Here is a 24,342-nt window from a genome sequence, read left to right on the forward strand (position 1 = left end):
GATATATTTTGTAGATGTTGTTAGGAGGGTCCAGTCCTGGGGGGAAAAGGCATCATGGTTGGAAAGGTGAGAGAGAGAGAGAGGAAGACCTGCAATAAGATAGATTGACAAAGTGTCACTGAGTGCTCGTAGCATGCTAATGAGCTCAAGCACATCAGAGATGATGAGAATAGCACATGACAGGTCAAAGTTCAGATCCATTACTCAAAGGATTGACTCTGGAGCACCTAACACCAACAGCAGTGCTCCACTGCACACAATTTCTGCCATTTCCTATTAAATGCTTTCACACATTTGAGCTAACAGGTTAAGAGGGGTGATAAAGGGCATGCAAGATGTTCCCATCATCTTTGTTAGTAGGACAATAAGTTCTAACTATTTATATGTTGTCACTGTTATGTACCGCCAAGCTGGAATTGACCCAAAGCTGGCCATCTGGGGGGGTTTTCAGAGGCAGTACTCACACAGAAGGAGATTACTCATCCTTCTCCCACAGAGCAACTGGTGGATTTGAACTGCGTGCTTTCAGGATTACAGTGCAGCTTCTTACCACTAGGCCACCAGAGCTATTTACTTAGACACAATAATACCAAGAAAAGAGCCATTTTAAAAAGACTATCCATTTTGAAAGCATATTTTGAAAGAAATGCATTTACTTTTAAGTATCGAAGTATTTTAAAAAGTCCCTGAATGACCCAACACGTTGAGGACTGGACTACTACAGACTGAAATGTTATCAGTTCGAAACCCCACAGAGAGGCACCTTAGAAGACAGGCCTGACAATTTTTATCTGAAAGATCACGACCCTGAAAATCCTAGGGATCAGTTCTCCTCTGCACACTTGGCGCAACCATGAAGCAGTGACTGGAGGGCAATTGACAATCACCTCAAGCTATTCACTGATGACTACAATTTGGCTTATAGATCCACACTTACTGCTGCCAAGGGGATTCCAACTCATGGCAACCCTCCAGCAAGTTCCCAGGACTTTAAATCTTTATGGGAGGAGATTGCCCATCTCTCTCCCTTGGAGCAGCTGGTTGATTTGAACTGCCAACCATTCGGTTAACAGCCCCACTCACTACACCCTGCATCACTAGGGCCTCACAGTTCTTTTTAATCATAAAGTAAATAAGGAAAGATAGTAGTAACAACTGAGTTATAACAGAATCAAACTATTGCTCACTTCAAAGCATTCCTCTACCCAAAGGTTGCATCTTCTGGGTATAGATGAACATTTTAACCAATGTCCCTCTTCTTAAATGTCAAGACCTTTAAGTTTTTATCCAGGGCATAAGAGAAAATGTTGTTCAGTACAAAATTAAAAACTGTAAAACTGTCATATAAGACTATTTTATGGGGGCTTTGCCCCCCCCCCGAAACAAATACAAGACTATCGTACTGCAGAGTGTTCCTGTTGGATTCTTAAAAGTCCAGATGAGAAAATTCTCTAGTATGTGAGAAAATATGTTTGTAATTGTTTATACGTAAATCTTCATTATTCTCTTTTGCCCGCCCACTGCCATCAAGCCAGTTCTGACTCCTAGTGACCCTTCATCAAGTTTCCCAAGCTGTAAATCTTAAGGGGCATAAGCTGTTGATCTTTCTTTCTGAGAATGACTAGTGGATTCAAACTGCCAATCCTTTGCTTAGCAGTATGAGACATTATGCACTAAGCTGCCAGAGCTGCCTTTGTCCATAGACTTGGAAATGTTAATGCTGAAAAGAGGCCATAAACCACCTAATTTTTTCTCCCTCTGATTTTGTATGTACTCTGAGAATGTTTCTAAAAAGACATTTTTTCTTTTCTTTTCTATTAAGAATTGTTGAGAAGAGAGGAGTTATTAGACAGGTGGGAGGGTGGCGGTGAAGACGTTCAGATCACAGAAAAAGCGAATCCTAATTTGAAAAAGTTTTCCATTTGCTCTGAGATTAGTAAAATCTTTGAGAGTGAAGGTAGTGAGTTTTCACCATTAATTTAAATGTCAGAATTAAACGGTCTATCAGAATACTTCATCTACAGGCTTATTATGTTGCTTTTCTTTAAAAATAGTCAATTGGTTTTTCTCATTTAAAAACATCATGGTAGTAGGTGACAACAAATGTCAAAATAGCTCAGAAATGTTCCTTGCTTTCTCTCCTCTCTCCTTTTAAATTAAAGGAGCTCTGGTGGCACAGTGCTAACAGAAATATTTGTGGATTCAATCCACCAGCCCCTCTTGTGGGAGAAAGATAGGCAGCATCCTACTGTTAAGCAGAATTGGAAGCCCAACGGAGGGTCTCTTATAAGTTAGAAATATGAACTCTGGTGGCCTAGTGGTCAAAAGCCAGGCTGCAATCCCAAAGGTACACAGTTCAAATCCACCAGCTGCTCCTCAGGAGAAAGATGGGCAATCTCCTCCCATGTGAAAACCGAACTTGATGACACACAACAAAAACTGCATGAATTGGAACCCACTTGATAACAGTGGGTTTAGTTTTTTGGTTTATATGTAATTAGGTTTCCAGTCCAAGACATTCAAATTTCCTCTCACCTTTATGTTATATTTCTTCTTAAAGTGAAGGCAATTTGTAAACTTATCCTCAAGGTCTCTCTCACCACTTTGTTATGACAGTGTGATTGTCCTGCTAAGGGAGATAATTAACTGCAACTTCATTAGCATCTACAAAGACAAGCTTCCTCATTAGAAGTGAAGAAGAAAAGGGCATGATATAATTTAATTAAGATAGCATCAATTCTTAGCCAAATTGGAAGCACAAATGCTGGGGGTAGTTTTATATCAGACTCATCTACATTTCTTTCATTTTCATGTCTGTGTCTGTTTGTGTGGGTTTTTTGTTTTGCTTTATACTTTAGAATTCTTAAGGAGCATCTTGGGGAACAAGAAGTTTCCATCTCATTAATTGTGGACTCTGTGGAAGAAGGTGACTTGGGAAATTACTCCTGTTATGTGGAAAATGGAAACGGGCGTCGACATGCCAGTGTCCTCCTCCATAAGCGAGGTGAGTGTCACCATCTAAGTTTGAGTGGTCAATTGAACTTGCAATGAAAAGGAAATCATTAAAAAGCCTCCCTCCAAACACAAATCTGGTTTTCTACACAAAGTTACCCTAAAGGAAATATTCCCAACAGCATAAGGGCCATTGGAGCAGAGAGCATAATGGATGTTGATTAACTCAGGCTCCACAATGAAATTTTATTCGAGCCATCAAACCTTAGGCAAGTTACTTCATTTCCCTGAGCTTCAAGTTCCTGGCATATAGAAAAATAATTATAGTATCTGCTCTTAAATCTGTTGAAATAAAGAAAGAAGGCAATAAGGATCAAGAGTTGGTACAGAGCCTGTACAGGAGAAACCAAAATCCTACTGAATTCCAATTCATATCTACCCTCCACTGGCCTTCTGATGCTGTGCATCTTTACTGGAAGGGCATCTTTTTCTTGAATGAGGACAAAAAAGAAATGGCCCTTTTGTGCCTAAGATGTTACTGTTCACAACTTTTCTTCATAGGCACAAACAGCCTTGAGAACAGGGTTGCTGTATGCTGAAGGCCTGATATTAGCTCAGCCTTGTCTGTCTTAGCTATAACTAAATAAAAATGCTGTGCATCTTTTTTATTGGTATACTAGGGAGCTCTGGTTGCCTAGTAGCAAGAAGCTGCATTGCAATCCCAAAGGCACGTGGTTTGAATTCACCACTTGCTCTGCAGAAGGATGGACTATCGCCTTCCATGTGATTTACTGCCTTTGAAAACCTGCTGGAGGGTCAGCTATGAGTAAAAACCAACTCAACAACATACAATAACAACAGTATATTTTACTGTTTCTAATACACTAAATTTGAGAGAAATGGATACTCTCCTCCCTTGCAATTTCCTGCTTCTGAAAATCTCTTAGTGGATCAGCTAGAAGTCAGTTCTGCCTCGATAGGATATAGCTACAAGAGAAATGGACCAATATTGCATCATCAACTTATTAAAATTCATTTTAAGCCTTGGAAAAAATCTTAATAGGAGGAGGCCACCTAATTTCTGTGGTAGAGTGGCTTGAGGGTTCAAATTTCTACACATCATCTACGTAGGGAGTTTCTTAAATGTTATATTTTATCACTAGAAGTAGATATGCTGAGTTAAAACAATCTAAATAGGTTTAAGTAAAAAAATTATATTCCTAATTGAAAAGGGTTTCTTTTAGTGTCAGAACAGTGTGTAATGGATTTCCCATTACAGTATTTCCTCATTTCTCTCATGGTTAACTTTTACCCCTGTAACTTCCTTGCATCATTTATAATAATAATTTATAAGTAAGATAAGTCATGGCTGAGCATATATTTGCCACACTAACACTGATTCCACAGCAGCTCTAACATCTAATGAATGGGGTTGAAAAAAAGAGTGTATATGTAGATGTATGTGTGTGTGTGTGTGTGTGTGTGTGTGCGCGCGCGTGCATGCTGATGTATATGGATTGACCTGTTTTAAAATAGAAATAATAATCCAATTTGAGCCATACTGTATAGTTAGTGGAATTTTTCATGTACAAGAGACAAACTTCTTTCTTACATTTGCCAACCGAAAACTTTCTGCTCTTTGGACCAAATACATGCAGTGTTCCCTTACTCAGCAACTTTACAATGATTTTCATTTCAAAGCATATGTTTAATCTTGGACTCTTTGAGGATGGAAAAGAAAGGGACTGCTGAAGATTGTTCCTCCCACTTTATTATGAAGCAAAGTCCCTTTGAATAGTGAAACTAATGGCCATTAAGACAGATGCCTTGTTGTCAAGGTGACTAGAGCATTAGAAGAGGGTTTTGGAGGAGACATCTGAGTAGAAGGGAACAGCAAACAGCAACTGACAATGTGGGTTTTCTTTCTTTCGAGCTTAATACAGATATTCAGTCAAGGAAGGGGTTTGAAGTAAAAAATATATATATACGGACAGTAACAGCTTCTCAGGGTCGGCAGTAACTCAGTGTTATCTAATTGAACTTGAACTACTCAGCCTTCTACAACATTCTCCCAAGCAGTGTCTCAGTTTATATAGATTGCATTCTCTCTCAAGGGAATCCATTCTATCTTCGAAACCATCTATTAATACTCATCCCCATTCTACTCTTTTCCTACCCAGTGTCCTCTGTTCTCTACTTTTTAATCCTTTTTCTCAGGACAGCTCTTCAAAAGTTTGATGACAACTACCATGATCTCGTTGGGCCTTTAATTGGCCAGATTTCACTTGGTTGGCACTTTTATTCATTCTTCATTTGTATGATTAAAACCCTTTTCTTTGTCTGGGCACTCACTTGAATATGCTCTTAATTAAAGAGTCTGAAGGGAGATAGTTAGCTAGAGAGAGGATACAGGGTGCATGTAAAATCTGTTGACTTGGACACTACATTTCCCTTTTGGTTGACAGCTAGAGAACATAGGGAAAAAGAGAAAATTAATTGTATCAGCAAATACAGCTATTAGAGTCATTTTGCAAACCCAAACAACCAGGATGGGAGAACTATCCCCTCCCAGGCTGATTTTAGCTTATGTGGCTCAAGATTAAGGATCCTTGGTGGCATGGTAGAGTAAGCATTGGGCTGTTAACCAAAATGTCATGGTATGAATCCACCAACTGTTCTTTGGGTGAAAGATGGGTAGTCTGCTTGCTTCCTTAAAGATTATAAGCCTTCAAATCCCTGTGAGGAAACTCTGTCCTAGAAGGTAGGAAGTACTCAATGGCAGTGTTAGGGTGGAAGTGGGGAGGTTTTAATGTTCTTAAAGCTTCTAGAAAAAGAAATATTGGAGAAATCAAGGAAATTATTTTAAAATCTAATCCAATGTCTGATGCCTCAAACATGATGAAGAGGGTTATGGCCAATGTTAATGTGTTAAAATCATGTCATTTAAAATATCCTACAAATTTATATATGTCAACAACAACATTAACAACACTTCATTCTTAGTAAAATAAAAACCTTAAGAATCCAAATGACTCCTTCAAGGTCACATATGGAGAGCATCTCTCTTAAAAAGAAAGTATGTGAGGTTAGTCTGGTATAATGCACGTGAATACATAGACTTACGTATTTAATTCTAGAGTCTCTGAAAGAGCCAAGTTGCAGTTACATGAACAATTGTGTAAGTAGTTCTAAATGTCAAGGCTCACTGAAGATAAGGGAAGCTGTCACTGTAACCGTATGTTTCTACCACTGGCTCATAAATCCCTTGGGTTATCTTAGAGACACATATTAATGTATTTGATGAATATAGATTTCATAAATGGCAAACCATTATTTCTTCTGACAAGTATGTCAGGACATACCTTTGTCAGTTTTACCTTCCCCCCAACCCCCTACTCCTGTTACCTTTTGTTCAATATCATTAACACAATAAAAATTACTTCGGAGCTCTCCAATAGGTGTTCTGGGTTCTTGGAGAGACCACTCATGTATCTTATGACTCTTCCTTAATGTTAAGAGGGTCCTACAGTAAATAATTCAGCTAGCACTGAGCTAGGCTAGATGTTAGATCTTTAAACACACAGAAACTTAATTCTACAAAAGCCAAATAAAAATGTACCAGGAAACTTGACCATAGATAACCTCATTTGTGATCAATTCTAACAGCCAGAGAACGTACTTACTTGGACAGTTAAAGTTCTGCCAGACTTGCAGTCCAGCTATATTTCACTCACTCTTAATAGGGCTCCAATATGCAGTGAGAGGGATGATAATTGTTAAAAGCCTACTATGTATCCAGCACTGTGATGGTTATTCATAAGATCAAATGCACAGGAAATAAGTACCAATATAATTTGGAATGCCATCATCTGCTTTCTTAATTGCATGGATATTAAACTTTCCTAACACCAAACTCTGCTTCTTAGTGAACACTTGGCTTTGAAACTGTCACATTAACAAACTGTTCATTAACAATCCTCTTCTAAATGGTTCTGTTTAGATATATTGATCACAATAATATGGCAATTTATTCATCACAAAGTAGTTTGGGAACAGGCAAAGTATCTGTGAGAAGAGCGCTAGTTAATAATGATAAACATCTAGATTTTCTCCAATTCCCCTCAAACCCATTACACTTCTGTCATGTACGCTCTCTTCCACTGAACAATGGAATCGATAGGAATTAGACTTGCTCAATAAACTCCCCAGTCCTTGGAATATCTTTAGTAATATAATTAACATGCACATCATTTAGGATGCATTGTTTTAAAGCTGGATGAATACAGACAAAGCAAACTCCTTATAACTTCTTGTAATGAATCGTCTTTGGAATATATGTGCCCTTTTCTTGTTTCTGTTTGCCTAGTGTATTTATTTTCTGAGAGATACAGTAAAATCATCACTCACTCACTCACTGCTGCTGAGTTGGAACCAACTCAGAGAGGTAAGAATACAGAATTATTTAAAACCTCTCTAGGGAGATGACTATTTGATATATTTGGCCACACATTTCAGAATAGGTAAGACCCAAACCATATCCATATATTAAAGTGCCCTACTGCTATATGACAGTGTTAGCTGTTGTTACATACCTGTTGAGTCTACTGTGTCACATAGAGACTGGATGAACAACAGAGCTGAGTTTTGCCCTACTTACTTTAGACATAGTCTAAGGAACAACTAATCCTTGGAGAGGCATCATCATGATGGGAAAGGTGGAGGGTCACAGAAAGAGAGGAAGACTTTTGACAAGATGGATTAACACTTTGACTACCTCAGCGGGTTTGAGCATGACAGAACTTGTGAGGATGACACAGGATGGATGGGGCAGTACGTCCCTAAGAAAACAATGACTCACTAGAAACTGAGGTTGTGTCAAAGAGTAACTTCCCAAGTTTAAGCTGATATAGTAGGGTGCTCTGTTGACCTAGTGGGTAAGAGGTTAAGCTGCTAACCCAAGGCAGGAGGTTTGAATCTAGCAGCTGTTCCATGGGAAAACAATGGGCGATCTCCTCCCTTGTAATTTACAGCCTCTGAGAACTAGCTGGAGAGCCAGATAGAGGTTGGTTCCGACTTAATGGCAATGAGGTAAGGACACTTACACAATGCCAAGGCATTTAGAAACATCTCAAAATCACGAAGGAAGCCTAGAAGCATACTGTATAATATTTCTCTCTGCTCAACAAAAAGTTAATGGTTTGACTCTACCAACCCCTCTGTGATAGAAAAATGGGTAATCAAATACTGTAAAGCTTTACAGCCATGTAAACCCAATTGGAGGGTTGCTGCGAGTCAGACATAACTTGACAGGAGAGAGAAAAATTACAAATGATCTCATAGGATAAGATTTGTCAGTTTGTAAACAAAAATCTTCTATTTAATAATTTTCTCCTTTCTTCCTTGGCCCTCAGTTGTGTAAGTCATCTTACTAGCTTACTCAAAAAAAGTTTTGGCTCTTGTTAAGTAATGTCAAAAGAAATAAACAAGCACCCTTGAAGGTTATTAGAAATTCTAGTAGTACACACTGTCTAAAATTAATGATTTTGTATCTTTGAATTTCTTTATATGCGCATTCCACAAGATTATCAGATTGTCACCACACCTCTCTATTGTTGTGTACCATCAAGTTGTAACCAACCCATTGCTGACCCTGGCAGATTTTCAGAGGCAGATAATCATGCAGGAGGAGATTGTCCATTCTTCTCCTGCAGAGCAGCTAGAATATTCGAACCGCATACCTTCAGTATTGCAGTACCGCTTTTTACCACTCGGCTACCAGAGCTCCCAGATTGTCACCAAATCGCAAGAAGATAAAATGACCCTCTGAAACAATTCCTTTAACATGGGATATGATTTGAGTAAGGCTAACATCAAGTTCTACTTAGATCCATACTCATTGATCATGGAAGCAACAGTCAAGAAATCAAATCACTCATTACAGTTTGCAAATTTTCTGCAAAAGTGTCCTTTCAAGTGTTAAAAAGTGAAGATGTCAGTTTGAGAACTAGAGTGCATCTGGCCCAAGCCATGCGTTTTCAATAGCCTTATGTACAAACAAAGAAAGAGACAATGAATAGGCAGGCTAAAGATCAATTTATGCCTTTCAATTGTCGTTTTGGTGAAGACTAGTGAATATGGTCTTTAACTGCCAGAAGAAGGAACAAATTTGACTTAGAAGTTGTGTAGCAAGAGTATTCCTCAGAATCCAGGATTGTAAGACTTTGTTCCATGATTTTTTAGATATGTTATTAGGAAGGGGAAATCCCTGCTTGGAAGAGTATGAGTGACGAGGAAGACCCTCAAACCCTCAGTGAGGTAGACCGTAGCTGTAACGAATTCAAACAAGGAATCAAGCAGTGTTTCAATGCACTGTTTTGAAATACTTATTTCACTATGAGTCAGAACCATTCCAATAGTAGCTAGAAACAAAAACGAAAATTCCAAGTTGGTTTTGTCTCAACAGATTACCTTTAAAAGGTCTATTAATCCAGTTTTGGTCACTCAGTTTTCTTCCATGTAGAAAAGAATTCTCAAGCTGTATTTTTGTAAGGAAAGAAAAGGACAGCTGCTTGCTGATGATTAACTTATAATAAACAAAAAGGAGATGATCTTGAAAAAAATAATCAGTATCAAAAGCCAAGATGATAAGCACTTCAGTTTCTTTATTCCTGTTGAACTAATCATGCGAGCCAAAGCTTCCAGTACTTAATTAGACATGGTCATAGTTATGAAGAAGCCTTTTGCTTTACTGAATTTTATATTAGTTCCCCCCCAAACAAGATGCTAAATTCTTGGTAAAGATCATCAACTTGAACATGACTCAAAAGTATCAAATTCAGCTAGGAAATGGGATCAATTCGATGAGTTCACTTATTCTGAGCAATATAAACACAGTCGATAGTAGGGATTCTCAATTTTTACAGTATGGAAATTTTTCTGTAGGGCAATCTTTGTTGAGGAGTCTTTAAGTAGCCTAAATCATTTTACATTAATGATGATTCAAGTTCAATCACAGTGCCTCAGAAGAAAGGCATGGCAATTTTTTTCTGGAAGGTTACAGGAGGACAGCCCATCTTGCTCCTGCAGAGCAACTGGTAGATTCGAACTGCCAACCTTCCAGGTAGCAGCCCAACACATAACACAGTGACTTCTTAAAGATGTCTCTTGATATTGTTACTGAGGTGAGGAAGGGAAGCAAATAACCTTTGGTTGACATCCACTGATCATTATCAGAAACCCCAACCATTCCTAGAAATTGCATTAGCATCTGAGCCAGTTAAAGGAGAGGCTTAAATAGATAACTGGGTCTTTTCATTTTTTTTAAACCCGCCACTATTTTGGAAGTCAACAGAAAGGTACTTCTTGTATCATAGGAACTGATGAACATTAGGATGATTACACTTCAATTTGATTCTTGGGCAATCATTTGGTTGCTGTCGTATAGACTATGCTCATAGTGATTCTATATACAACAGCTCTAAACCCTCCCCTATCTTGAGCCAATCTCACTGTCTCTGATACATCTGCCCCCATTGCCAGTCACAATGTAAATCCATCTCATCCAGGGTCTTCCTCTCCTTCACTGACCCCCCACACTTCCAAACATGATGTCCTTCTCCAAGGACTGGACCTTCCTGGCAACATGTCCAAATTATGAGATGGAACTTCAGAATCCTTGCCTCCAAGGAGCAATCTGATTTCACTCTCTCCAGGACAGACCTGTTCATGCTCTTGGCAGTCCATGGTATGTTCAATGCTTTTGTCCAGTACCACAACTGAAAGTCATCAATTATTCTTCTGTCATCCTTGGTCATTGTCCAGCTCTCAAATCATAGCAAGTAATTGCGAAGATCATGGCTTGGTTCAGGTACATCTTAGTCTCTAAACTGACATTGTTGCAACTTAGCACTTTGGAGAGGTTCCTGACAGCAGACTTTCCCAAAGCAATTTGTCTTTTGCTTTCTAACTGCTGGTGTCAAGAGTGTTGATCGTGGAATCCAGCAAGCTGAAATTGTTAACAATTTCAGTCTCTTCTTCTTCTGTTATGATGCTGCCAATTGGCCCAGTGGTGAGAATCTTTGCTTCTTGATGTTAAGCTTCAATACATATTGAAGACTGTAGTCCTTGGCCTTCCCACCAAATGCTTCAAGTCTTCCTCAGTCATCTGCATAACACAGGTTGTTGTGTCTTCCTCCTGTCCTGATGTCACATTCTTCTTCATAGAATCCAGCCTTCTGAATGATATGTTTTACATATAGATTGAAAAGTTTTGGCGAAAGAACACACTCGACACAGTCCTTTCCTGATATTCCATGTTTCCTTGTTCTGTTCTAAAGACTGCTTCCAGGTCTAGGCATAGGTTTTGCATAAGCACAATTAAGTGTTCTGGCAATCCCAGAATTGTGGTAGCCACATGTTGTGATGCAAACAGTCAAATGCCTTGCATAGCCAATAAAACACAAATAGACATTTTCCTGGTACTTTCTGCTTTCAGCCAAGATCCATCTGACATTGACAATAATATCCCTAGAGCCATAGTGTTCTCTAAATCAAGCTTGTATTCTAGTAGCTCTCTGTCAATGTACTATTCCAGTTATTTTTGTAAAATCTTAAGAAGGATTTTGCTTGTTTGTGATATGGGTGCTCCTAGACCAGTGCTTTCCAAACTTACCAATACATAAAAATCTTTTAGAGACTTTGCTTCAAAAAGCAACTGGAATCTAGAGTCCTAGAGTGTGGCTCAAGATCTGAAAGTCAAACAAGTTGCTTTTTGGGGTTAGTGTTGCTAATCTGAACCATGTGGAGTGGAAGGGCCCTAGCATAGACTATTGATCATCTAATAGACTAGGCTACCAGAGCTGACTCTAATAAATTTAGTAACATCAAATAGGTAAAGAATAACTATGTCTCTTAAGTGTATTGTTTCCTTGAGAAAAAAATAAGATGAAAGCAGAATGAAGCCAGACAACTTGACTAATTCCAATTAATTGCCCAATTTTATTGACTGTCTAACACCTTTGAACCTATCTCTTAGATTCTAATACTAATGAGGGAAATGTCTGATGTTGTCAACAAAATAGTGCTCTGTACAACATATTCACTATTCTAAGAGTTGTCTGAGTGTCCATTATTGGACACACTTTTATTTTTTTTCTATAATTATATTTTATTAATTTTCATAAACATTTACAGAGATTTTGGGCTTCCACTCATTCATTGTTGCACTATTCTCTCTACCCTCCTCCCAGTTTGTTCTTGTCCAAATGCCACAGTGCTTGTCAAAGCCAGTTCTGATTAATCTTCTTTGTCAGTGTGTCCTTTGCCATTCCCTATCACACTTTTATATACCCTTGTTGTTGTTAAGCGCCTTCAAGTCATAGGCAACTCATAGTGACCCTTTTAACAAAAGACCTGAACACTTGTATAACTTTCATCGTTTCTTCAAGTTCATAGAGTTTCCAGAGGCAAGCTATTTCAGAGGCAAGCCATTTCAGAAGTGGATGTCACTCATGCTTCCAAGCTTGTTTTAATCGGGAAGCTCCACCAAACACTGTCCACCATGGGTGATCATTCACGCATTTGACACATCATTGTAACAGTGTTCAGCTTCACAGCAACCACGAGTTACCTGCAACCTTATAATACTGTCTAATACCTTTTTAAAGAAGGAATTTCTTCCTTAAAAAGTAGGATACATAGCAACCAGAGTGTTCCTTGAAGGCAATGATAGCAAAGCTTCATCTCACATTCTTTGGGCATGTTGCTAGGAGAGGCTATTGCTTGGAGAAGGACATTATGCTTAGAAAGCTTGGAAGATGCCAAAGGAGAGAAAGACCCTCGATCAGATGACACAGTGACTGCTGCAATGGGGTCCAGTGTATTAGAAAGTGTGAGATTGGCCCAGGATAGGATAGTGTTCAGATCTGTTCTCCATAGGGTCACTATGAGTTGTACCTGACCCAGTGGCACCGAACAACAGCAGCAGCAGCAACAACAACAATAATAGACATGTATTTCTCAACAACACAAATAAACAAAACAAACAACCACCACCATACATTTATCTAAGCCTGCACAGATAGCAATTACCAAGGAGGAAAAATAAATTAGGAGTGGTCAATAAATACTGCTAATTTTCTGTTTTAAACCCATTCAGCTGAATCTTAATTATATGTACTAAAAAGGATGGACATATATAGAAATAGAGTAGAAACCAGATAACAAGCTCTTCATGTTTAAAAGTTCAATTAAACTAGCATCTTACAAAGGCTATAAAACAAAAATAAACCTAAGGTGAGGGCAGGAGGGAATTCAGCAGAATTTAGTGGAAGATGAAGACTAGGTAAGGTAGGAAAAAATTATTAATCTAACATACTTGCAGGAAGACCGATGGAATCATCTAGCACATATGGCATAAGCCCACATCTGTGGCAAAATACCACAAACAGGATGGCGGATCCGTGGCTACCACACCCCAGCACACCACTCAGTCTTCCTTTTCAGAAGCAATTTCTTGTTCTCATTCTTTCTAGGTCCAAAGAGCCTCTTAACTGATGGTGCTTTATATCCCTCTTGAGATCTCACTTCCATGCAGGTTGCTTAAAAGGAGATGATTCATAAGAGGAGTGTGGTATTAGAAAAGCCACAAATCCTTCCCGTTCAACAAATATACGCTGATTGCCAGCTACGGGCACAGCACTGTGTTAGATGCCCTTAGTAGCTGACTCACTGCTGCCTGGGTGCAGCCACCATCTTGGGGCAGTAAAGCAGCATCTTTGTGGAGAGAGACATGGCTGTGTATTTTTATCGCTATTGTTGAATTCCACTGAATGAATTCTGCACTTAGTTGAGAAATGGCAAACTGGGTCATAAAATGTAAGGTATAAGTTTTCACAGCAGATCTTGTATATTGAACTTTGACAGCTAGGTCAGTAAAGAGAGAAATTAGACATGACATATAAAAAATGCTAACTACTCTCTCGGGTCATGTAGCAGGGGGGAAATGTGGTGGTTTCCAATAGACTCCCATGGTAAATTGTATAAGATTGTAATATTTAGAATTCCGTTTGCCATCCATAAGAAATATGTTCCCTATCTGTCTCTACTTTTTGGGAACATAGGTTATTTTTAGCATGTGTTGTCTGATGAATGTCTTGAGGTTGATTTTCCTAAATTAAGAGTGGACAGTCAATTGCTACTAAAGTAGATTTTATTTTTAATTCATAAAAAAATCTAGTCATATATTTAGAAAAGTACATAAAGGCCATTTTAAAAGCTGTACAAAAGCTATTACCATTAATTGAAATTTGGTATGAATAAGGATTGACAGAGGAGAAATTACAAATTGTAATAAGATAGTCACTTGAGAGTGTTTTGCTCTTGACTCTTCATTTGTGTATGACCTAGAGCAAGTCTTTTTGTGTCATTGTTCTTCTATTTTATCATTCGTTAAATAATTGACCCTAAGCCCTAGAGCAGTAATGTCTTAAGAACACATTAGACCCTGGGTGACTAATAGTATAATTAGGCCCCTTGGAAGGTTTTACAGTTTTTTAGAGTTTTGTGTCATTGTGCCTCATTTTGCCAATCTTCAAAAGGAATGAGTGGGTCCTCCTTTGGTTTAATTATTTATAAAGTCTTTAAGGGGCCTTAATGGCATAGTACCTAAACTATCAGGCTGCTGAAAAGCATTGATGTTGCCTTTGAGCAGTAGTGCTGGAGAAGAGTATTGAACATACCATGGACTGCTATGAAAACAAACTGGTTCACCCTGGAGAGGGTGAGACCAGGCTGCTTCTTGGAGACAAGGATTCTGAAACTTTGTCTGACATACTTTGGGCATGTTGCAAGGAGGGGATCAGTCCTTGGAGAGGGACGTCATGCTTGGGAGGGTGGAGGGACGGCGCAGGAGAGGAAGACCCTTGATGAGATGGACTGATTCAGTGACTGAGGTAATGGGTGTAGGTGTGTCAGAGATAATAAGGTTGGCACAGGATAGAGCAGGTTTTAGGCTGTTGTACACAGGGTTGCTACGACTCGCAAGTGACTCGATGGCACATAAAAACAACAACAAGCAAAAGGTCAGCAGTTCAACTCTACCTACCACCTGCTCCATGGCAAAAAGATACACAACTCTTCCCATGATGATTTACAGCATTGAAAACCCTAAGGAGGGTTTGTTATGGGTAAGAATTAACTTGATATCAGTACACAACTACCTAAAAGAAATGGAAATACCTTTGGAGAATACAATTGCATATCAAAGGATTGACTGGCAATGGTTGCCCAACTCATGGATATAAAAAAAGAAAAGGCCACTGTCAAAGTCTGAAAGAAAGAAATTTGACCCAAATCAATCTGGAATTCCAGTTGCAGTACTCAATGCCAAATGAATGTGACTAGAAATTTATTTCTATGGTCCTGTACTATCAAGCTAACAGTTTACAATGCTGAGGTGCACGTTTTATTCTCATCAAATATGTCTGACACACCAACTACTGAATTAACTCTGTATTGATGGTAATGTAAAGGAGTATCTTAAAGATATCAATACAGATAATAAATTTCTGTATTGGCCATCTTCTTCAACAGACCGTTGTGACTGCCAACTCAGTCATCACATAAAAATTGATCATATTAAAAGGTATTTTCAACTGCAGGCTATTCACATACAAAATTACTTTTCTCATCTGTAAAACTGCATTTAGACTAGGTGAAATTCAAAGTCCATCCCTTTACTAAAATTTGATTACAGTTTAATCTATCTTTAGAGTTAATAAGGAGCCCTGGTGGAGTTGTGGTTAGAGAATGTTAATTGAAAGGTCGTCAGGTTTTACCCACCAGCTGCTCTGCTCCAAAAGATGGAACAATCGGCTTCCGTCAAAATTTAGCACCTTGAACAATCTAGAGGGCAATTCGACTTTATCCTATATGGTCACTGTGACTCAGAAACTACCTGATGACCATAAGATTTGTTTTATCTGGGTTGAGTGACTATTTGTATACACGCCAGAATTGATTATTAATTATTTTGTTGCTATGTTTTGTCTAGTCAGAAACTACCAATAAATAGCTAACCATTCAGCATTTTACTCAGAGGCAATATAATCACACTAGAGGAGACTGCCTATCTTTCTCTCATGGAGGTGCTGGTAGATTTAAGCAGTGTGCCTTTGTGTTAGGCGTGCACTTCCTTACAGCTAAGCCCCCAGAGCTCCCTAGTTATAGAGTAACATTCGATAAAGCACAATGTAAGCTCGCTGCAGTGGAGCCCATTCCTTAGTAGTATTTATTAACATCTGCTAGACTGATACAAAGACAGAAGAGGATGAAAAGACCAAAATGGATGTCAGAAGAAACTCTGAAGATTGCACTGGAACGTAGAGAAGCCAAAGCACAAGGAAGAATCCAAGACACTAAAGACCTGAACAGAAGATTCCAAAAGGCAGCATGGAATGAAAAAGCAAAATACTACAATGAAATGTGCGAGGAGCTAGAGTCGGAAAATCAAAAGGGCCGAACTCATTCAGCATTTCTTAAGCTCAAGGAACTGAAGCACAAATTCAAACCTCGAGGTGCTACAATCAAGGATGCTTTAGGCAGAATGTTAAATGATCCAGGAGGTATGAAAAGAAGATGGAAGTAATATACTGAGTCATTGTATCGAAAGAAATTGGCAGATACAGAAGAATTTAATGAAATAGCATTTGAACCAGAGCCTATGGTGATGGAGGCAGAAGTTCAAGCTGCTTTGAAGGAAATAGCAAAAAATAAGGCCCCCAGAATAGATGGTATACCAATTGACATATTTCAGCTAACAGATGCTGCCGTGGATGTGTTCACCAAGTTGTGCCAAGAAATCTGGAGAACAACTACTTGGCCAACTGACTGGAAAAGGTCTATATTTGTTCCTATCCCAAAGAAGGGCGACCCAACTGAGTGTGGAAACTACAGAACAATATCATTGATTTCACATGCAAGCAAGATTCTACTGAAGATTATCCAAAAACAACTGGATCAGTACATCAGCAGAGAACTGCCAGAAGTCCAAGCTGGGTTAAGAAGGGGTCGTGGTACTAGGGATATTGTTGCTGATGTTAGATGGATCTTAGCTGAAAGCAGAGTATACCAGAAGAATGTCTATCTGTGTTTCATTAATTATGCAAAGGCATTTGACTGCGTGGATCATAACAAACTGTGGCTGACTCTGAAAAGAATGGGAATCCCAGAACATTTAACTGTGCTAATGCGAAACCTATACTTGGACCAAGAGGCAGTCGTCAGAACAGAGCAGGGTAACACTGCATGGTTCAAAATTGGGAAGGGTGTACGCCAGGGATGTGTCCTGTCTCCATACCTTTTCAACCTGTATACAGAGCAGATTACCGGAGAGGCTGGGCTCTATGAGAAGCGTGGCGTTAGGATTGGTGGACGATCTATCAACAGTCTGCGTTATGCAGATGACACAACCCTGCTCACTGAAACTGAGGAGGACCTCATGCACTTACTGCAGAGGATCAAGGACTGCAGCCTTCAATATGGACGGAGGCTCAATGTCAAGAAGACAAAAATTCTCACCACTGGACCAATCGGTAGCATCCGGATGGGTGGTGAAGAGATTGAGATTGTTCACAGCTTCAGTTCCGTATTGCGATGGGAAAGTCTGCGGTTAGGGACCTCTCTAAAGTACTCAAGAGCAACGGTGTCTCTCTGGAGACTAAGGTGCGCCTGATACAGGCCATGGTTTTTGCAATCACTTGTTATGCATCAGAGAGTTGGACAATGACTAGGGAGGATAGAAGGAGAATTCACGCCTTTGAGCTGTGGTGCTGGAGAAGAGTACTGAATGTACCACGGACTACCAAGAAAACAAATAGATTCATCCTAGAGAGGGTTAAACCAGGCTATTCCTTGGAGGCAAGGATTCTGGGGCTTCGTCTGACATACTTTGGACATGTTGTAAGGAGAGACAGGTCTTTAGAGAGGGACATAATGCTGGGCAGAGTGGAGGGACAGCGCAGGAGGGGAAGACCCTCTATGGGGTGGATTGATTCAGTGACTGGGGTAATTGGGATGCATGTGTCAGAGGCAATGAGATTGGCACAGGATAGAGTAGGGTTTAGGGCTGTTGTACATAGGGTCGCTATGAGTCGCAAATGACTCGATGGCACATAACATAACAACAACAACAACAGACTGATACATGGTAAATGGTTATTTTATGTTTTGTTAAGAGGTATGGAACCAACACCAGCTGAGATAAATGATTGGCTAAAAAGGCCACCATAAGGAATTCCTAGTATAATACAGCTTGGAAACCACCTTGGACAACTCCATTGCAAATTGTCCAGAAGGGATGGAGAAATACAAGCTAGAGTATTAACCCTTTAAAGCTATAGATCTCTTGCCTATTAATGGTTATTTATGGCATGTTAAGGGAACTCTGGTGGCCTAGTGAGTAAGAAATTGCACCACCAACTTCAAAGCAGGCAGCTCAAATCCACCACCTGCTCACCGGGAGGAAGATGGGCAGTCTGCTCTCATGTGAATCCCAGTCTCCAAAAATCCTCTGGAGGGTCAACTACAAGCTGGTTCTCACTCAACAATAGAAATAGAAAGAAAGAAAAAGATTTCATTAAAGTATAAACGTAGCTTTCTCAGGACATTATGATTTTATGTAATCTTTCATTTCTTATGATTTGTATACATTTTTCCAGTTCTTTACAATAGCATGTTTTATAGTAAGAAAAAGAATTTTTTTTATATCCACTGATGGCTTTTAAAAATTCTTACAGAAAAGTGCAACAATGAATGATTGGAAACCTTAAGTCTCTGTAAACTTTCATTAAAATTAATTTTAAAAAACTTACAGGAAACTTATTAATCCTGCTGTTACAAAATCAAGTTATTTATGCATATTCAAAATATATTGAAATCTCTTTGCTAGAGTGTACATGCTTGCCCCACTTCACATCTGTCTCTATTGGAAATCAGTGTATTTTAGTGGCTATGCTTTATTTCCACACAATTTTCTCAAACCACTACTAATTTTCAAACACTGGAAAGCAAGTGTAGTATAAGAAAATAAGACTTTTCTAGGATCCTGCTATTTTGGTAAAAGATAATTCATTATTGGACAGGTCACTTACAGTTTCCAGCTATAGAGGCCAGTAAATGAAACATGCTACTGATTTTGTTCTTAACTTTGTCATGGTTTAAAGTAAAGAACTATTTACTGTTTCTTTGTTGTTGTTAGATGTTCTCAAGACAGCAGCAACTCATAGCCTCTCCATATACAATGGAATAAAATCCTACCCAATTCTGTACTATTCTCACCAAGTCTGCTGTGCACAGCCAACTGTCACAGACAGCACAGTGACAATCCACTGGCTGGGAGTGTTTCTTTCTTTCTCTCACCCTCCACCTGTCCTGGCATGACATCTCTTTCCAAGACCTGACAACATGCCCATAGTATATGAGACAACGTCTCACCTTCCTTGTAGCTAAGGAGCATTTTTCATATACTTCTGCCAAGACCGATTTGTTATCTTTGGCAGGCCATATTGTTTTTAGATGCCATTGAGTAGACTTAGACTATAACTCATAGTAAACTTATGAACAAAAGACTTGGACCTTGTCCTATTCTGTACCATCATCACCATCTCTGATTTGCTTAAGACTAATGTTACAGTCACTGTGCCAATCCATTTTGTTGAGGGCCTTCCTCTCTTTCTCTGACCCTCCACTTTCCCCAGCATGATGTCTGTCTTCTTCCAAGAAGTGGCTCCTCTGGACCACATGCCAAAAGTATGAGACAAAGATTCCTCATGCTTGTCTCTAAGGAGAACTCTGGTTGCAGTTCTTCCAAGACAGATTTGTTTGTTCTTTTTGCAGTCCGTGGGATATTTAGTACTCTCTCCAACACCAAAACTCAAAGGCATCAATTCTTTTTTCTATTAACCTTATTGATTGTTCAGTTATTAGATGCATAGGAAGCAATTGAGGAGGAAGGGAACCACACTGTATGTTCTCAACCAACATCATAATTCAAAGGTATCAATTCTTCTTAAATCTTCATTATTCATTTTCCAAATTGCACATGTCTATAGAGCAATTTGTGTACAAAGGGGTAATTGTTCTTTTAGTATTAATTAAATGATGAGATTCTGCTATTAATTTCTGGGGGGGGAAGTCCATTTCTTTATAGATAGTTGATAGGAGGAAAAAATGAGAAAGCAAGGCAAGTTAACTGCTATTCTTTTTAGTATTTATATATATTCAGAAAAATAAGAGTTATCTAAAAATTCAAGTGTGAAAAAAAATGACATTTTCTCTTACTTCTATGAAGAGAAATGAACCAGTATATGGTTTATTATTGCTTTATCTTAATGGTTTCTCTTTCTGTTGAAGTACCAAGATTTTGAGTGAAAGTTGTCTCATGAGAGAAATTGTTAACAACAGTTTTTGCTGAAAATGTTTTGTTCTAATGCTCTTATTAGGACATATATCAAACCTCTAATGGAAGAAAATAAGAATATAAAATTCTGAAGTTTAACATATAATCCAATGTTGTTTATTGTAAGCAATTCAATCAGCGTATTTTAGAAATCTAAGTCCATCAGTTTCATTTAGTACAAATGATTATATTGTTTGGGTTTTGGGTGGTTTTTGTTGTCGTTGTTTTTACAATAGTTCAGTGTTCATGAGAGGAGAAACATTGGCTCCTTCTATTGGTTATCTAAGCAGCCCAGCTGTTTTGGGTTCTTTGGCCAATCCAAAGCATTCCCAATGGAAGACCAAATTCTTCTAACTGTGACAATACATATCCTCTGGTGGAGAATTGCTTTCAGGATAAACATGCTTCCCTTAACAAAGAAAAGAGAAAAAAAAGGAAATGGCAATGCCACCTTCACTCTGACAATTTTTTCTCAAGAGACGTTTTGTAACATTCCATCTGTGCCTGTCTACTTTTATGACATGTTAAGAAGTAAATTCCTAGTGGAGGGAAGGCAAATACTTCTCCTTCTAAGATATTTTCTTCTAGGCATCGGTGATGTCTGAAACTTTGATATACAATAGCCTTGTCTTCAATGCTGGTCACCTGGGGCTCTTTTTGCTTTTTATTAGAGTAGTATCTTCCTTCTTTGTCTGATTTCTCCCCATCACACTCAATCTTATGAGCTCGGGGACAAAGAAAGCTCCATCTGAATATTTGGGAAGTTTATATGTATGTATCAAAAGTCTTGGTCTTTAGATGGACCCATTTCAAATGTTTTGGCATTTTGTGGGTTGTCTTTTTTTTTAAGGGAAATAATCCAAAGGGGAAATTCTTTTTGCATAAAGTTCTATCTCTGATAGTAATTCTACATTGTAAATTTTGGAACTATTATGTCACTTCTCCTCTTATTATTCTGACCTCATTTGGGGAAATGAGGGTTAATTTGGTTCCTTCAATCCCTCAGAAAACACTGATTGACAATGTACAAGGTACATGCTTTGAAAAGAAACAGAAGAGGTGGGAAGGACAAATTCTAGCTTAGAAATAAACACATAAATTTACCTATCATCACCCATCACATTATTCATTCATTTTCCCTGCATTCCAGAACAAATTAATTGCCAAACTTTGCAGACATTGAAAAGCCTCTCCTAGCAACATGCCTGAAGTATATGAGATGAAGCTTTATCATCTTTGCCTCCAAGGAGTATTCTGGCTATACCTTCTCTAAGACATAATTGTTCATTGGAATTGTTCATTGTTCATAGGAATCACTGGAAAAGCTCAATGTTAGCAGTAAAAGTAGGCTGAGATAAACTGTGGGTCAGACAATCCATTACTCATGTGCAAGTTTCAAACTGAAGCCAAAGAAAATTAAAATAACGTTCAGAGCTGTTGTACATAGGGTTATTATGAGCTATGAGTCACAGGTGATTCGACAGCACCTAACAAACTTCACGAGAACCAAAAGATGATATTGAATCTATTTCATCTGAATTTAAAAATCATTTTAAGAATAGATATGTGAAGGAGTTTTGCTTTTCAAGGAGAGGAGCGAATGGGAGGGGGATGGGGGGGCAGGGAGAAAAATGCAACAATGAATGAATGAATTCTGAAATCTCTGTATATGTTCATTAAAATTAAAAAAATTAAATAAAAAAATTTAAAAAAAACTAAAAAAAAAGGATATGAAACATTGAACACCAGTAATCGAAGACCAGATGGGTTGTGAGATGACATCGAGGATATCATCCATGAAGAGAGCAAAAGGTCATTACAAAGACAAAAGAGAAAGAAAAAACCAAAATGGATGTCAGAAATGACTGAAAACTGCACTGGAGTGTGGAGAAGCTAAAACAAAGGGTAAACATATTATTAGCTATGTATTATCTTTGCATGGCTAGCTCCACCTAAGCCCCCTTAAGGCAACATCATATTCTAGCCATCATCTTATTTCTAGAGAGGACATGTGATAGCATAGTGTGTAAAATGTCATGTTGCTAACTGAAAGGTTGGTGGTTCAAATCCAAGAGAGTCTCTGCAAGAAAAAGAATATAAATATTTGGAAACCCCATAGAGGGTCAGCTATAAATCAGTTCTGACCCAATGATAATGAGTAATATTAAATATTATGTTATATAAAAAACGAGAAGGTCCTCAACAAAATAGACTGACAAAATGACTACAAAGTGGACTTACACACAGCAGAAATTGTGAAGATGTTGCAGGATTTGAAGGGGTTTCATTGTATTTTAGAGTCCCTGTGAGTTGACTCCAACTTAATGGCACCTAACAACCATGATACTGATAGATGCTGGACTGTTGTTAGGTACTGTCAAGTTGAAACTGACTCATTGCTGACCCTCCAGTGGGTTTTCAGAAGCTGTATTTTGAGTGGAACAAACGGAAATCATTGTGCAGATTAGTCTAGAATAGTTGCTAATGAGAAAGTGTGAATCTCAAAGTAATTTACTCAATATATACTATAATTATAATAAACAGTCTTTGCAGTGATGAATTTACCTTCTAACTTGATATGTTTCCCCCTTTATGTTTTGAAACAGGTGTTACAGAAAGGTACAAGGCTAGAACAATAAATATGTGTAGACTGTACCATTTTGCCACATTTGTTTCTTTCTATATATAGACAGACAGATCTATACTACACACAGGGAGCTCAGATGGTATACTGCTAACTTGTTGGTTTGCTAACTGAAATGTTTTCGCTCCAAATCCACTAATCGCTTTGCAGGGAAAACGAGGCAATCTCCTCTGGTAAAGATGTGTAGCCTTGGTAACCTGAGGGAGAGTCTATGAGTCAGAATCTATGTAATGGTGCATGCAAAAGCACAAGAACTGATGATTAAATGTATGAAAGTAAATGGCAGACATCATGACTCAGTACTTTAATGTACTTCTAAAACCATGGCTATTTCTTATCTAACCTGAGTAGTGTTGTTATGGGCAGTCAAGTTGCCTGTGACTCATAGTAACTCTGTGTACAATCGCTCTGAAGTCTGTCCTGTCCAAAGCCAATCTCACTGACTCTGACACTCCTACCTCCATTGCACTAGTTACTGTGCCAATCCATCTCATCCGGGTTCTTCCTCTCCTGCGCTGTCTGCCCACCCTTCTGAGCATGATGTCCTTCTTCAAGGATTGGCCTCCTGGCCACGTGCTCAAAGTATGTGAGATGGAGCTTCAGAATCCTAGCCTCCAAGGAGAAACTAGGTTTCACTTTCTCCAAAACAGATGTATTTGTTTACTTAATGGTCCACGGTATGTTCAAGACTCTCAGCACCACAACTCAAAGGCATCAATTCTTCTTCTGGCATCCTTAGACATTCTCCAACTCTCTGATTCATAGCAAGTGAAGACCATGGCCTGTATCAGGCAGGTGCACCTTGGTCTCTACAGTGATCTCATTACTCCTGAGTATTCTGGAAAGATCCCTGACAGCAGATTTACCTAATGCAATTCGTCTTTTGATTTCCTGACTGTACCTTATCAAATTCAGGAAATTTCAAAATGATAAAGTGTTTTCATTGAATACACAGTTTATATTGAAATTTCAAAAAATATCCCAATAATACCCTTCATACTATATTCCTCTCCAGGATCATGCAATGAATTTAGTTGTTAAGTCTCTTCAAAAATCAAGCCAAACTCACTGCCATCAAGTCCATTCTGACTCATAATGTCCCTCCACTGGGTTTTCAAGGCTGTACTCTTCACTGGAAGAGACTGCTCACTATTCTCCTGTGAAGAGGCTGGTGGGTTAGCAGTCTGTGTTACCAGGTTATTATTTATCTGACACACCTCCTCATTTTTTGTTTGTCTTAAATGACACTGCTTTTTTTTTTAAGATTAAGCCTACTTTTGTTTTCACAAAA

The 24,342-nt window shown here is 38.6% G+C and overlaps 1 protein-coding gene across 1 annotated transcript in view; it reads left to right on the forward strand.

Moving 5' to 3' along the window:
• LOC102861291 (interleukin-1 receptor accessory protein-like 1-like) overlaps window positions 1-24,342 on the forward strand; it is a 1,697,309-nt gene that overhangs the window by 1,645,283 nt on the left and 27,684 nt on the right. The window contains exon 8 of the mRNA XM_006885045.1: window positions 2,859-3,004. Within this exon, the coding sequence (XP_006885107.1) occupies window positions 2,859-3,004 (146 nt within the window). The remainder of the gene's footprint in view (window positions 1-2,858; window positions 3,005-24,342) is intronic.

The sequence above is a fragment of the Elephantulus edwardii genome, unplaced genomic scaffold (genome assembly GCF_000299155.1).
Source record: "Elephantulus edwardii isolate Elephantulus edwardi_28Jun2011 unplaced genomic scaffold, EleEdw1.0 scaffold00040, whole genome shotgun sequence".
Classification (NCBI taxonomy): Eukaryota; Metazoa; Chordata; class Mammalia; order Macroscelidea; family Macroscelididae; genus Elephantulus; species Elephantulus edwardii.